This window comes from Meriones unguiculatus, chromosome 16, assembly GCF_030254825.1.
Source record: "Meriones unguiculatus strain TT.TT164.6M chromosome 16, Bangor_MerUng_6.1, whole genome shotgun sequence".
In the NCBI taxonomy this organism is placed as follows: Eukaryota; Metazoa; Chordata; class Mammalia; order Rodentia; family Muridae; genus Meriones; species Meriones unguiculatus.
The window spans coordinates 10,003,885-10,021,259 of record NC_083363.1 but is presented as its reverse complement, the minus strand read 5'-3'; the positions used below and the strand labels follow the sequence as shown (position 1 = coordinate 10,021,259).

The 17,375-nt window shown below is 40.3% G+C and overlaps 1 protein-coding gene across 1 annotated transcript in view; it reads right to left on the bottom strand.

Annotated features, from left to right (window-relative positions):
- LOC110561764 (solute carrier family 5 member 4-like) overlaps positions 1-17,375 on the bottom strand; it is a 43,527-nt gene that overhangs the window by 1,858 nt on the left and 24,294 nt on the right. Inside the window, 6 exon segments of the mRNA XM_060368933.1 lie at positions 806-908; positions 4,628-4,843; positions 5,710-5,878; positions 8,897-9,047; positions 9,870-9,977; positions 14,766-14,901. Of these exon segments, the coding sequence (XP_060224916.1) occupies positions 806-908; positions 4,628-4,843; positions 5,710-5,878; positions 8,897-9,047; positions 9,870-9,977; positions 14,766-14,901 (883 nt within the window).

The window sequence follows — 17,375 nt, the reverse complement described above, 5'->3', positions numbered from 1 at the left end:
AAAAGCAAGTTCATGGGTGAGGAAAGGGGGAGGATTTGGCTTCCACTTCCAGGTAACAGTCCATGATTGAAGAAAGTCAGAGCAGGAACTCAAGCAGGGCAGGAACCTGGAGGCAGGACCTGATGCAGAAGCATGGAGGGGTGCTGCTCATGGCTTGCTCCTCATGGCTGGTTCAGCCTGCTTCCTTCTAAAACCCAGGACCACCAGTCTAATCATGGCCCCACCCACAGTGGGCTTGGCCCTCCCCCATCAATCACTAGTTAGGGGAATGTGCTACAGGCTTGCCTCCAGCCCTGTTTTATGGAGGCTTTTTCTCAGTTGGGGCTCCCTCTTCCATGATGACTCTAGTTTGTGTCAAATTAACCAGCAAAGTCTATATAAACAAGACAAGGGCAGTGGCAATATTAATAGATTTGTTAACATGGAAGGGGGAAATATCCGACCTCATCCCACTCCTAGACAAAAATACTATAGGCAACTAACGCCTGTTAAGAATCAGAGAATTAACCTCTCTTGGGGATGAGCTGCCTAATTGGTTATGCAACACACAGCTGTCAGCCCTGAAACCATATGCACACAACATAAACAGACTCAGTAGGCTGTATTGATGAATTGGGAATTCATATACACATATATGTAACAGTAGTAATTAAAGAAAAAAGAGGCTATAATTCATGGGGAAGGTTGGATGGAAAAGGATTCTGGGAGTTACAGAGAGGAAAGGGAAGGGGAAGGAATGTAATTATATTTTAATTAAAAGTATACATAAAAATCTCACTAAGCCAATATGTAAGTGAGGTGTTACCTTCTTCAGTCTCATCATCGGCTCCTTCCTCCTCCTTTTCTTCTGCATTTAAGTCAATTCTTTCCTCCTTACTGTTCCGAAGAGTCCAGCACAAGCGATACAGCTGAGCAGAGACCACAGGGAGCATTAGCAAAAGGCACATGTTAGAATACAGCAAATATTACTCTCATTTTTGTATGATAAAAAAAAAAAAAAAAAAAAACATGGGCTACTAAAAAGAGTGTTCTAGATTGTAAAGAAAGATCCTCCTGCCATACCACACACCACACTCTCCAAAAACACATGAATCATTTAAAATCATTTCTGAATTTAATTTCTTTGGGAAACTTTTAAAAGCTCAAGATTCCTAAACCTCTTCCTTTCAGAACAGTAGGGATCAGTCTAGCCTGAATTACACCACGGCTTCACTCAGTGTGCTTCCTGTCTAACCGTTAGTAGCAACTTCCTTGTCAGTTCGTTGTCCTTTCTGTCTGTTAATAATAATTTCATTTTCTGTACTGTCTAACTGTAAATAGTAACTTCATTGTTATTTTCAGTCTAGCTAGAGATTGGGTTTTTTTTTGTTTCTTTTGTTTTGTTTTTGTTTTTTATATTTACTTACTTCTCCATCTGTTTATTTAATTATTTTACATAGCGTCTCATGTAGCACGGACACATGAGAACTTGTACCTCCTACGTAGCCGAGGATGTCCTTGAACTTCTGATCTTCCTGCCTCCACCTCCCCAGTGTGGATGCACCATCGTTCCTAGCTTGGAAGTTTTACTCAACACATAATTATGTGTGTGTGTGTGTCACAGAGCACTAGACTGATACATGTATGCAACATATAGTTAGAAAATCAAGGAAATTAGCCCTTCCGTCTTCTTAAACCTTTACTTTTGTGAGTGTGTAGAAAGCCTTTGAACTCCTTCCCTCTGTTTCCTTATAAAATACACAACAGATTGTCGTGAAGGATCAGTGCTTCCCTGTTCTGCAGAATGCAAGAAGCCATTTCCCTGACACAGTCTGCTCCTTGTTCCCCTTCCTATGCTGTAATGACTGGGGTTTTCATTGTCCCTGGGCATAGCATGAGTTGTATTTCTGGATCTATTGTGTTGAGACAGCTATCTGTGTTCAGTTCTTGAATCTCAAATGCAATCACACATCCCTTTCCTGCCTCCAGTTATTGTAAATTTTTAAGCTTTATAGAATTTTGACTCTCATTTGTATGATCAAGATTCTCCTGCTTTGTGTACTGATTACCACTGTTGAAAATGTACGGAATATGTGTTGTCCTGTAATTATTTTACCATACATGCAAGAAGTGTGATTGGACACAATGGACACACCCCAGGGCTATACTGAGGAAACTGGTCCAAATGTCGATAGGTTTACAACCCACATACCCTCAGTCACCCTACACTCTAGTTTTACAGGGACCCTATGCAGCTCTCTGAGGTTTGCTATTGGCTCTTACTTGCAGGCACATGCTTTCCCATCAGTGCGGGGACATCTTGCCAGAGCTCCAGGAGTTTCAGCCATAGTTTGTGCATTTTTGAGACAGGCTCTCACTATATACCTTTAGCTTGTGTGGAACCCACTGTGTAGACCAGCGTGCCCTGAACTCACAGAGACCCATCTCTCTATGCCTCCTCGGTGCTGGGATTATGGTAACACCATGCCCTCTACCTTTTCATGAAGGCTATCTTCTTGAGACTTCTTGAATCCTGCCCTGATCTACCATGGACTTCCTCAAAGCTTCTGTCCCAGGATATCTCATTATTGTTTTACTAGGTGAGGACCACAACAGTTCACATGACTCTCTATGGAACATCTGTTGACACTTATGCACCTGCTTCCAAAGTTCACCTTGTGGCATAAACATAAAACACAAATTAAATAGTCCACTGGAACTCTAGACAAAAGTTTTGTAAAGAAAACTCGGTAATAAATTATGATTATTTGTGATAGCAGACAAGAATTCATTGTTATGTTTATTGGTTTGGAAATGATGACGAGTTTCCTGTTGCTCATTCTGTCAATATCCAACACTCAGTGCAAACATTCAGTTATGAATTCTGGGGACATGTCATTGGTAAAGTCATTTCACCACTCTAGGTATTGAGTTTCAGCTTCACACATCACCTATTGGCCCCCATTAAATAAAAAATGCAAACATGTATTGCTTCAAGATTGAGCAATGAGCAAAAAAATACATTAAAGGGTATATGGTGCATAAATATTTTACTAATAAGCAATATTAATATGTAAATGTGTTATATGTACAGATTATACACTATACATAATAAACTATGTGTAATATAGTATACATATAGACTGTATGTAATAACAGCATTAGTATGTAAATCTATTGTGTAATGTATAAAACATAAGTATAATATATTGTTTACATACTAATATTGTTTATTATATAGAGAGCAAAAAATGATAAACATTTGCATGGCTTTCATAGTGTCTGCTTGTGTCCCAAAGATAATGGTGCTGAAAATTTCAGTTGTTTATCAATATGATTTTGTCTTCATGTAGACACACATACATGCACACACACACACACGTATCTGTGCGTCTATTTAAATCATATTCTACAAGTGATAGTATAAGGTCCCATGATATTCTGTATGCATTCTTTTCACTGAATAATTTCTCAAAGGGAGTCAGAAGCTACCTTCAAACACCTGCGTCATATTTAGCGCACTCTTATGATAGTGCCATCTTCTTAGTGATAATGACTCCAACTTTTCCAGATTTTTTTTGTCAATGATATTTGCATGGAAAATGGTGATTCATATATAATTTTTCTACTTATACAAGTGTCTATGTAAGCTCTTGAACCTGAGATTAAGGACTAATAAACTGTGAGACTTAAAGCTAACTAGATACCTCATGATTGCATTCTTACCAAGCATAGTATCCCACACTTACTAATAATTTTGGATGCTGAAAGTTTACTAAATCTTTACCATTTTATATTAGTGTTATTAAGCATTTTTTTTTCATCCTGAAAGACAAAAATGCACCTCATTGTTTTTTTTTCTTTCTTTGATCACTGTTAACTTTGATTTTAAAAAACATATCCATATCAGCCTTTTGTTTGTTTGATTGTTTCTCTAGACGAGGTCTTACTGTGTAGCCCTGGCTGTCCTGGACTCAGTTTGTAGACCAGGCTGGCTTTGAGCTCACAGAGATCCATCTTCCTCTGCCTCCCTGAGTGCTGGGCTTACAGGTGTGCACCACCGTGCCCGGCTCTATATCAGTCTTTATAATAGATCTGAATTTCTACTCAACAGCAGAGAGGCCCAGCTCAGATGGACAGGTCTGTTGTAAGATCTTTCTTGGTCTATTGGACAAGACTGATGATTCCCTTCCCGGTACTCATAACAACGGCGCAGGTGTTGTCTTCAACAACGTGATGGAGCTTTTGAACAGCATGCTCTTTGTTTTCGTACCATTTCTGAGCGATGTGTGTTTGTGGGTGCATTCACAGACATGCGTGGCCGTGAGAGGATGATTTTTTGGAGTTAGTGCCCTCCAGTCACTGTGGGTCCCAGGGGTTGAACTCAGGTTTCCAGACTCGCTCAGGAAGCCCCTTTACCCATAGCAACACCTCACTGGTCTTTGAAATGTAGGCCCGTTTCTTAGCCTCTAAGTAATAGGCTGATGCTTCACACACACTCGACCAAAGTGTTCAGTTGGATAGTGGAGTATCTCTTAGGTTCCTTCTAAACCCAATAGTCCAACAATTCCACTAGCCTGGTGCTAGCTCAAGTGCCCGCTATGCCATACTTTGAAAGCCAATGGCTCCTCATTAGTGCATCACTTACATGTACATCGGGGATGGGCTTTGTTAAGAAAGAAACTCCCAGGGTGACCAGTACAGACACGGAGAAGAGAATGATGGCATAGTACAGATAATGCACTCCACAGATGAGCTGGGGACAGCTACTGGCAGCCAGGCAGCTCCCTGTCCCATAAGAAAACTCTGCGATCATGCGGATGAGGCCCATCACGAGGCCAGCCATCAGACCCCAGAACGCTCCCTGCGAGAAACAGGCCAAGAACAGAGTGCTTAGGAACACGAGACACTTGTTCAAGTACGTCATAATTCATTCCTACTGCTCTCTTAGGAGAACACCGACAAACAGGGACAATTGCAAACACAAGCTGCCAGTGGGAAGTTGTCCTCTGTGGCTCTGAAATACCACCACAGTGCTGAGTGTCCAATCCCAGGACTCTGCTGTCAGCAATGACCCAAACTGAAAATGTCCTGACTTTTCTTGTCCATGTAGAATAAAACCTTGTGCTTTGTTGTGTAGGACAAATAGAATTATGATTCATGTAACACAATTTGAAGAGCTGAAAAATCACTAGACACTGAGATCCATTAGCCTGTCACTTTCCTGAAAAATCACGTAATATAGTAAACAGGGAGAGCATATAAGGGATTAGACATGAAAGTAAAAAATCAACTATTTGCATGACAATAACAATGAATATATTTAATTTTTTCTAGTGTTTCAAATAGTGTTTAGTATATTATCTCATTTAACCTACATAGCAACCCCTATACTATCGTCATCTTCATTGTGCAGAGTGGAGTTTTTTGTGTCAGATCATGATATTAGAGTCCTGCTGGTACACTGAAAAGCCATCTCCTGAGTTCCTGTTCCCCAGCACCGTCCCGAGCACATGACATTTTATAATACATGCAGATGCACCCAGCAGGGAGCACCATGTCAAGGCCCTTCACAGTTTATTCAGGGTCAGACATTACAGAGAGCACAGTGGAAACGGAGACAGGCCTTGAGCATACACGTGGACTAGCAAGAATGTGTCCTGGGATGCCAGGGAGAGGAGCAAACTTTTCTGAGAGCAGCAGGGAAAATCCTCCCTGTTTTTCACTTACTTGTTCATTGACCCTCTTACAGAAGATGGCGAGCAGGAAGACAGCTGCAATCGGAGGCCCGAGGTAGCTGGAGATTGCTTCTGTGTAATGGATCAGCTGTCCACCCTGAGATACTTCCACTATGGGGACCCACAAGATGCTGGTGACAATTAGCACAGAGACAAACAGCCTGTAAGAAACATCAGAGCATAAACAACAGCATGACAGACATGTTTGCTGAGTTCCTGAATCTATCCTCGTCCCATCCATTCATTTTCAAAACAAAACTACACTTCTTGGCCTGATGTGAACCCACGCTATGCTGATTATCTGTTAATTCAATAGCAACCATACTTATCTAAATGTGTCGTAAAGGCTTCATCTAAGATGAATGGTTCCTCATGAAAACGAATGTCAGCTGTTGGTTAATAATTCTTTAATATAAGATAGATCTCAGAAATACTGTATTAGTTTCCTTAATCAGTAGTTATTTGTATAATAAAGTAGAACCCAATTTTTATCTTTTCTTAGTTAGAGAAAATAAGTGAGTTTCTATAAGTAAGAATTAACACAGCCTTTTCTTTCCCAGAATGCTAGATGCACTGAGAAGAAATACTTGATGTATTGACAAGAAATACTAGTTCATACTCACAGAAAAGCCTGGCTAAAATGTTGACTACAAGATCCTGGGATCCATAAAGATAAACTATCTGGTTTTCTAAACCCAGAGTTTGCTTTGTGTGTGAATAAATGAGCAAATATAATTAACAAGATGATGCATGAAATCTCCTCATCTCCATATTCATCTGAAATATGGACATGGTTGTGGGGTGAACAGAGGAGTAAGTCTTTGCATGGAAGACTGAGACCCTAATGTCACACAGCTTAGATGTGACAATCATGAAGCCCAGAACACGGTAAAGGTTCAGTAAGCCACAACATTATTATTCCCATGTCTGCTCTGGAAAGATAACCCACTGCTTACCAGCCACTTCGATTGTTTCTGTCACACACTCAAGTGGCCTGGCCTGACCTGGCTCCTGGACACCTTGGTAAACTGCATTCTTTTTATTTTCTCACATGCTCCCTGGGGACAGCCTTATCCCTTGTTGTTATCAAAATTGCCACACACATGACTTCTATCATGGTCTCACTGTTCTTGCCCCACAGAGCCATGGACTCCCCTGCCCCCACTTCAGGACTTTGCTCAAGAGCCACATCAGGAAGATTTCCTGATATTTTGCATTAGGTACTGGCCATCTTTTCATTCTGGCTTAATTTTATCTCCTTTGTTTTCCTATTTTTTCTTTTATTGAAAAGAGATTTCTTTCATACCATATATTCTGATTGTGATCTCACCTGTTAGAGCTGTGTTTATCTGCCTTCTCTACAGAGGCACGGCTTGCTTACATGAGGCAAGGATTTTTGTAATGTGCATTTTCCATATTGGGACACAGACATGTGATAAGAACAGAACAGATATTTCTTTGTGGTTGTGACTTAAAGAGATTTGTGTCCAAAATTCTGTATTGACTGGTAGGATCACTGTATTTTGAATACCAGCCTAGAAAAACAAAACAAACAAGCAAACGAAAAACTATGCTTTCCATTCTCTTCTCCTTCAGCCTTTATCTAGTCAAGATATGGATTATCAGGTTTTCATTTCAAATACTTGATTTAGTAAAGCTATTGTAAAGCAAAGAAAAATGTATAAAAATGGGTGGTAAGTTCTCTTGATAGAAACTTCACAAAGTGGGCAGTGTCCTTCCAAGACTGGTCTGTACAAACACTGCCCTTCCTTCTCAGTACTATATGAGAGCATTTCTGTCCCAAACCCCAGTGAGAAAGCCACAGGGACAGGGCAAATGCCACACAAGGGACAAGATGAGGGCTCCAGTTTCTCTTCTAACTAGCTGGGAAGTCCTGGGATGAACTTGAAGTGGTTCTCCACAGGTAAATGATCACTTGTTTTCATTACGGAAACATTCTCTAAGTATATTACTCAAAATTTATAACTACAAAAGGAAAATGACTGATCTATTCTCTTACCACCATATCCACATTTAGAATTAATACCATCAGTCTATTTTTCCTAAGTCATAATCAGGTTTTTTTCTTTATGACCCTCCCCTTCATTCCACAGAACCATAAATTTGAAAAGGCCAAGAATGAAAGCTGTTTCATAGTAATATAACTGACCGCAATAGAAGAGCATGTGCACCGAGAGAGTTAAACCAAAGCAGTAGGGCCGTGAACAATACAGCAGATAAATGGTGAGGCATTAAGATAATGGAATACCACACAGCAAGGAACTGAAACAGACTGTACATGAAAACATGGCTGAATGTTACAAAAATAATGTGAGCCAAAGAAGCCATGTATTAGGAAATATATGCTGTGATGCTGTATTTATAATATGAAGTAGGTAACTTAATTAGTAGCATTAGAAGTGAGAAAGGTTAGCTTTGGAAAGACAGAAAGTGAGGAGGAGTTCTGGGTGATCATAACTTCTATGAGAAATGTGTGCAGTAACTTCATGTGGGCTCCTTTGGAGACACATGCCTGAACTGTGTAATTATGTTCTCCGTGTCTGCTTTATGTATGTCATACTTTAACCTCTAACTCGTGTTACAAAATGCTAGGACAATGTTGAGTCTACCTGAAAATGATGAAGGGGAAAATGGGGGTCTTTCTTTCTTCCTGATTATTCATTTTGATTTCATTTGTCGGCAGGGCTCCCAGACCACTCAGGGATTCTGAGGTTGACATAACCCTCTAAGCAACTTATTGACCTAGTCGCTTGCTTGAGTCTGTCCCTTTCTAATACCTAATCCTTAATTAATGTGAAGGTGATAATTTATCATTCCTTGCATGTTATATACTTGGAGACATTGAAAGATGAAGCCCCAAGAGTAGGTGGTAATTTATGAAGATTTGATTGGAAGGGGTTATGGGAGGAACAAAACAAAATCCCACAGGAACTACTTGAAACACTTAAAATATGGGGAAAAAACCCAAACATTAGATTTAAATGGCCCCAATTTTTGACTACATAAAGAGATGAGTTGAATTAAATCATTCCTAGTGTTCCTTCTTCCTCAGTAGATTGATGATTATTTTCACTAAAGTCAAACATATTAAAACTCTAGCTCATCTCTACATTTTCCCTTCCTGAAGGGAATTCTAGGTAGAGACCAGGTTCCCTTACCGTCTAGCTATCAGGAGCTCTCTCTCTGATGCCTTCTTCTGAATCTTGGTGTAGAGGTCTATGGTAAAGAGTGTACTGGCACTATAGAAGATGGAGGTCAGGGAGCTCATGAGAGAGGCCACCATGACCGACAGCATCAGGCCTCGAAGTCCTGGGATCAGGAGAGGGCACAATCTCTGGTTAGACTGGATGTCCTAGTCTCTGAGTGCCAGACTAAAAGTAGGGAGTTTCCCCAAGACAATGGGTTTGTCTGGAACATTGACTATGTCAGCTGAGATCAATAATACACATTTAACAGAGGAAAAGCCAAGAGTTTTAAATTTTAATAGGAGCCTGATGCTCTAGTTCCCTTTGGCCCCACAACTGCTAGAACAGAGGGTGTGGGAATGTGGTGTCAGATCTGTGGGCTCTGTTCCCTTCATTCTGAAAATGCTCGTGTGTGTCAGGATGCAAAGCCATCAAGTGTTAACCAAGTGTTACCGGAGCTCTCTCCCTTGATCTGCTTCTGTTCACCACAGTCACTCCCCAGCATCTTAATCATTTACCTTCTTCACATGCACAACTATTTTATGTCTCAGGAAACTGAAATGTGAATTCTAAATGGTAGGGGGATTTATATCTTCATCAATGTTTCTGGGCACCCAAGCCAGTGTCCGGGATCTAATACACTCAATAAGTGATTACAAATTGGATAGATTGAGATAGAATATCTGGGTGTCATTTGTCTAAAATTAACCTCTACTCCATTGGATATATAGGTTTGTGGTTAAACAATGCATTTTATTAGCAAAAAGACAATGCAAACATTCTTAATTTTCTTTAAAGAGTCTTGATCCTAAAGAGTTAAGATTCTTCTAACAGAAAACACCTGGTCCATCTCTGGAATGTCTAGGCTCAGAATATGGTTTGGCAACATATGAGAGCTGCCTAAAAAATGTCTATGGAGGCTGTGTGAGCTCAGGCATTTACTTACCCATGGGCATCAGTTTCAGCACCAGCATCAGGTAGGCATAGTTAGTGCAGCCAACATCAACACCACACTGCTTTAAACACTCAGATGGCACAACGCAGGCCACCATATCTGGGGAGATATTCAGACGGGAGTTCAGTGAGCAAGACTCAAGCAGGCACAGTTTGCAACCATTGGACAAAGAGGTGAGCCCATGGGTGGGAGGAAAGACACTTGCTTGGAAATAGAGATACATTTTTGATTTCTATGTCAAAGAAATGGTACCTCTTTACCCAAAATATGAAACTGTCACTGTATCATTTTCATAGATCCAGAGGGACTGACCCAACAGGCAGGACTGTCCTTTAGCTATGACCCAGCTAGAGCTTTAGAGCATGCGGAAGGAGCTGATCACCCTCCAGCATTCCATGGAGATCCACTGCCAGGGAAGAACCTTTCGAGCTTTTACTCTCTCCTCTGCTCCAAATCTAGCCCTCCAAATCTTACCCCAGCCCTATAGTGTTCGACCTTCCATGGTCTTCCCTTCCTCTCTCCCCAACTCTGGTGGATCTTAATGCCTTCCTTACTACCCCATCCCTCTGTCTCAGCCACCAAATCTGGAGGCTGGAAACCTGCTGGCCATGAAGGCCAATGAGTCATGGACAATCTTCACTCCCCCTCCTCTGCTCCATGTCTAATCTCCCCTCCCATCCTTAACTCTATAGTAGACCAACTGTTCCAGTCTGGCTTCTCTCTCTCCCCTCATTCTCAGGGGAATACATAGATCCTGGGGGCACATTCTGCTATCCTCCCTCTGGTAGACCCCCTCAGCCTCCCCTTCCAGTGCATTTTCATTCTCTGTCATGTTCCATTCTGCCCAGAGCCCCAGTGGCCACACCTGTCAGGATCTCAGAAGCACCCCCTACCAGGCAACCCACAGCCACCACATTTCCCTAAAAAGAAGTGATGGTGACAGAAACCAAGGAACAAAACACCCACCTAACAAAGACGGGAACAGATATTAGCATCAAGAATTGTAATAATTTAAAATTCAGTTGACTAGATACCAGCATGAAAACACAGTAAGAGCCAAGGCATTATGTCTTCACTAGAGACCAGAAACTCTACGATAGTAGGCCCTGGAAAAGCAATATAGCAGAAGCACAAGAAAATGACTTCAAGATATCCTTCATGAATATGTTATGAGTCCTTTAAAAGTATATTAATAAGTGAAATAATAAAATCTATAAAAACATACATATGTGTGCACACCCAGTGGAAGAAAACAGTTCAAGACATTATAATGGAAATAGAATCAACAAGAAAACCCAAACTGAGGGAACTCTGGAAGTGAAGTTTAGGAACTTGAACATGACCCTCAGAGGCAAGCCTCACTGACAGAATACAAAGGATAGAAGAGACTCTCAGTCATTGAAGACAAGAAAGAAGAAGTATACACATTGGTAAGGAAACTTGTTAAGTCTTTTCTTAAAACTCTGGCACAAAACTGCAGGAAATCCAGAAAAATACATGTAGTGGATAGTTTATGTCAACTTGACACAGGCTACAGTCATCTGAGAGGAGGGAACCTCAAGTGAGAACATTCCTCCATGAGATCAAGCTGTAGGCAAGCCTGTATGGCATTTTCTTAATTAGTGATTGATGGGGAAGGGCTCAGGCCATTGTGGGGGGTGCCGTCCCTGGGCTGGTGGTCCTAGGTTTTATAAGCAAGCAAGTTGAGCAAGCCAGGGAAGCAAGACAGTAAGCAGTGTTCCTCCATGGTCTCTTCATCAGCTCCTGGCTCCAGATTTCTTCCCTGCTTGAATTTCTATTCTGACTTCCTTTGATTAAAAAAAACCTCTGATATGAAGACCAGAAGCCAAATAAACACTTTCCTCCCCAAGTTGCTTTGATCACAGTGTTTCATCACAGCAATAGTGACCCTAACTAAGACACTATGAAAAGAAAAAATCTGCTACTAATAGGAACAGTGAAAGGAAAAGGCACCCGGGCCAAAATCACAGAAGATATTTTCAGCAAAGTTAGAGAAAAAAAAATTTCCAATCTAAAGAAAGAAATGACTATCAAGGTACAAGAATACAGAATACCAAATAGAGTGGACCAGAAAAGTAAATCAGCACAACATACAATCAGACCCCTAAATGTACAGAACAAAAAAATATTAAAAGCTGCAAGAGGAAAAGCTTTTAATATAAAGCAGACCTATTAGAAAAACACCTGACTTTCCAATGGAGACTCTCAAAGCTAGAATGGCCTGGAAAAATCTTCTACAAACTCTAAAAGACCATAGATGCCAGCCCAAACTACTCTACTCCAATTACGACAGATGGAGAAAGAAAGAGATTTCATAATAAAATCAAGTTTAAGCAGTAGCTATCTAAAAATCAGGCCCTATAGAATGTCCTAGAAGGAAAAGTACAAAGGGTTAAAATTGAAGGGGTTAAGAAAACCTAAGAAAACGCAAGGAATAAACAACATCAGCCAGCAAATCAAAAGAGGAAGAAAATAAAAACACAATATAACCACATTGGAAAATATAAAAGAAATGAATTATTTTTTCAATATATGGCAACAAGCAAAGTTAAATCAAGACCAGATAAGCAATTTAAATAGACATATAACTCCTAGTGCAATAGAAGCAGTAATTGAGTTTTACAAGTTAAAAAAAAAAAATTCAGGGCCAGATGGTTTTAGAACAGATTTCTACCAGCACTTCAAAGAAGAATTAACACAAATACTTCTCAAACTGTTCCACACTATAGAAACAGAAGGATCACTGCCCGATTCTGTTCATGAGGCCACAGTTACCCAATACCAAAACCACATAAAGATCTAACAAAGAAAGATAGTTGAAGACTAATTTCTCTTATGAACATAGATGCAAGAATTCTCAATGAGATAGTTGCAAACCAAATACAAGAAAACAACACCATAAAAAAATATCATCCACCATAATAAAGCAGACTTCATTCCTGAGTTGTAGAGATGATTCAACATATATAAATTTAAAAATTAAACCACCAAATAAACATCCTGAAAGACATAAACCACATTATCATTTCATTAGATGTAGGAAAGGCTTTTAATAAAATCCAACACCCTTTCATGATTAAAAAAAAAAAAAAAGCCCTAAAAAGACTAGGGATACAAATGGCATACCTCAATATAATAATGGCAATTTACAGCAAGCCCATAGCCTACATCAACTTACATGGAGGGACACTCAAAGTATTTTTACTAAAATCAGAAACAAGACAAGCTTATGCACTCTCTCCATACATATTCAATCTAATACTTTAGTTTTAGATTGAGAAATAAAGCAAATGAAAAAATCAAGGGGATATAAATGAGAAGGGAGGAAGTCAAAGTATCTTTTTTGCAGATGGTATGATAGTGTCTGCATAAATGATCCTGAATATTTCATCAGAAACTCACATATCAGCTAAACACTTTCAGCAAAGCATCTGGATACAAAATTAGCTCACAAAAACCAGTAGCCTTCCTACATACAAGTGACAAATGGACGAAGAACAAAATCAAGGAAACAAAATCTTCCACAACAGACTCAAAATAGATAAAATACCTTGGGGTAACTCTAACCCAGCAAGTGAAAGACTTGCATGATAAAAACTTGAAGATGCTGGAGAAAGAAATTGAAGAAGATATCAGAATATGGAAAGACCTCCCATGCTCATGGATGGATAGGATTAATGTAGTAAAAAGGGCCGTCCTACCAAGAGCAGCCTACAGGTTCAGGCAATCCCAGCTAAAGTACCAACACAGTTCTTCACTGAGCTTGAAGGGACACTCTTTACCTTCGAGGTCCTTTGGGCACATAGTATGGCTTCCACTTGTGTGTATGTGAGTGGGTAAATAAATGACTGTATGTGCATGCATGCATGTGTGTGTGTTGTGGGATTCCTCTGTGAAATATTGTGTATCTCTGTGTCTATTTGTGTTTCTTCTGGTTTTTATCTTGCTCTTTATTCTCTGTTATTTGTTTTGTCCCATTCCAATTTGTTTGTTTTTGTTTTGTCTTATTTGATTTTATTCCGTAGATGCCTGTTGACTTTCTAACAAGAGACAGAAAAGGATGTGGATCCAAATAGAAGGGGAAGAGGGGAGGGACTGGGAGGAGTTTCAGGAGGAGAAATAATAGTCAAAATATATTGTATGAAAAAGTCTATTTTCAATAATTTTTGTAAAAATCAGCTGACTCAGCAATTAATGTATTCACCAACACCTGATTCCAGAGCAGAGGAAATGGATTCAAACCTATCTGCTTCAGAGATCCAAGAAGCAGGTCCATTTGTGTACTTTCCCACACTCAACACCAGCATCTCACCAGTTCATCCCTGAGAAACCCTACCACACCCCACAGTGCCCTTCTACCATAGTCTCTAAACCTCTGAAAACAGGACTCACTGTTTCAAATGTCTCCAAAGACATAAGCAGGCTATAAAGGACTAAAGAAAACAGCATCAAGTATGCCAAACTGATTTTCATGTATGTGACACCCCTGTAAAAGCTATTTTCCCAACCTGGATTTCTCCCTGGAATAGGTTTTCTGTTTTATTAAGGTTTTGCTATAGCTTAAAACTACTTGGGATTGGAGAAATGGCTCAGCAGTCAAGAAAGAGCACTTGCTGTTCTTGGGAGGACTTGGGTTTGGTTCCCAGCATCCATATGGCAGCTCACAGCCACCCATACCTCAAGTTGCAGAGGCCCTGATGCCATCTTCCGACCTCTGTAGGCACCAGGCTTGCATGTGATACACAGACATACATGTAGGCAAAATATCCAAACACACAAAAAAAACTTTTTTAAAAAAAATAAGAATTCTTTAAAACACTCATAAGAATTCAAGCATAAATGAAGATTACTGTGCCTGTGGCTTGCCTTTGTACAGAATGCAGCTGATCATCCCTGGCATCACCATGAAGAATAAGGGCAGCAGCTTCAGGTAGCCACACACTATGCAGGCCGCCTTCACATGAGACATGTTCTTGCCACACAAGCAGCGCTGTACAATGACCTGCCGGGAAAACACAGCAGAGTAGTGAGACAACCAGAAAATGATGTCCGAGCCATCTTTCGGGGTTTAAAACTGCAATAAGAAACAATGGTGTTGGCGGAAACTAATAGGCTCTGGAGGAAGACTATGATTTGACCTGTTGTTTAGGTTGTATATTCTGTGGCCTCATTCCTTAAGCAGGGTTATTCCTTTCATAATAGTCTAAATATTACCAATGTATTAAGACTTCTGGTATAAGGAAGCAAATAGATATTAGCTATAGTTAAAATATGTTTAAAAGCTTGCTGTGAAATCCCAAGGACCCAAGTTTGGGTCCATGGAACCCATGCCGACCTGGGCAGGGTGACTTGTGTCTATAATCCCAGCACGCTCATGGCTAACGGAGGACAGAGATGGTAACATCTTGGAAACCTGCTGGGCAGTGACCACAAGGTCCGGCTTCAAACAAGATGGAATGTGAGGTCTGACACCTGTGGTTGTCCTCTGACCTCTACGGGTGCCCTGTGACAAGGATGACCCATATCCACAGGAATGCACAGAGTATCCAGGCCATAAAATAACAGTGGCAGGCCCTATTAGTAATAATACTGCTGTATGTTGTGTTTTGAGCTGTGGGTTTAATACTGTGGGCGCCATCAGGACCTTCCTGCCGTTAAGAGGTAATTGCCTCTTTGACTAGTCACACCTGTTGCTATGGAAACACAATAGTCAGGGAGTGATTAGATCACTGAGACACTCATGGAGATTATTTTCGGAATGTTCTGAGAACACATAGCTGTGAATCATATTTAGGAATGATGTTCCTCAGAGAAGAATACATATAATTGTGAATTCCTACTCCTTAAGTGGAAGTTTCTGGTTTCTTTGGGAACTCAGTTGTGTCATGTGAATATGTTTTTTGGTTCCGGTCCCAAGTGTGGGATGTGGGCATACCCATCCCCATGGAAAACAGCCCCATGAAAAGGCTCATGATGTTTGTCAGCTGAAAACTACCTTCTGAGAGGGGAGTGGGTTTTGAGAGCTGGGAAACATCCTTTGTGGACTCTGAGAAGGGATATATAAAAGCCCACAGACAGTGCAATAACACTGTTTGCATCTCTATGTTTGATAAGAGTTTGCATCGCTTTGCTAGTTTTGGCAGAGAGAAACAATCCAGACAACTTTTGGTGATGTTTGCAGTAGACTCATGCCATTTGGGCAGAATCTTGCCACTTTTGCTGAGTGGTACCACCGCTTTTGCTGTTGTTTGCTCGTGCAGCTGCTGCTGCTGCTGCTGCTGCTGATGATGATGATGATGATGATGATGATGATGATGACGATGATGATGATGATGTGGTTTGTTGCTTTGCTGTTTGACTGGACTGCTGGTATCCTAACGAATGAGACTGGTATATCCCCAAAGAACCCAATGACCCTAATCAGCAAGAAGTAGCTAAAAGAGGTCTATAGCCCCTTTCCCTACAAATCTCCTATCTAAGGTTGGGGTGTGGGAGGGGAGGTAGAGGCATTTAAGAACCTTAAATAAAATAGGTGTTTGAAAAACTGGAAGCCTACATACTTGAATTAGGCAAATCTTTTAATTATGTAGAAAAGCAGGATCTATGAAACAATTCCATAATGTTTTGTATACTTCTTTTTTTCTACCCCAACCCCCTCCTTTTCAGTGCTGGGGTTTCGAATCCAAGAGCTTGTACATGCTACTCAGGTGCTCTACTACTGACCTATATCTCAAGATCTTCATAGAATCATGACTTCTTGATATTTTTCTTCTAAAACATTTTCACAAAATAGGAATGCTCTTTTCTGTTGCCTTTAGTTAGGGTTTCTCTTGCTTGATAAAACAACACAAGCAAAAGCAATTTGGAGAGGAAACTATTTATTTCACCTTACAGTTTATAAGCTCATCGCCAGGGAAGCCAAGATCTCATATTAATAGTAATAGCACAATATAAAAAATTAAAGCTTTTGAAATTTCCTCAGTCTTAAAATTTCAAACATCTTTAATGTTTGGTTTCTTAAAAATTTCAAAGTCTCTTTCTTCTATTTTTTTTAATTGAAAATGGATTTTTTTTTTCATTTTTCGCTCCTCCAGCTCTTCCTAGATCCTCCCCTAAGTCTTCTTTAAAATTGAAAGTCTCTCTAAAATATCCATAGTCTCTGGACTATGGGATCTTGAAAATTCAAAAGTAAATATGTAGTTCTTATCAGAAGTGGGAATAATTGAAGTCACAATCAAACCAAAGCAAAACTAAGAGTCAGGAGTACAACCAGGTCAGTTCTTGATGCCTGGGATCCATTCCTCATTCTCTGAGCTCCAAATGGCTTTGGCAGCAGCTCATCACTGGACCAGCCATTGGAAGCACATGTAGCTTGTCTCCTCGGCTCAGGCAGGTTCCATCCCACTCCTGCTTCTGCCCTTGCTGATCATCTCATGGTCCTGGCATCTCCAGAATGCTGGCTTCTCCATTGCGATG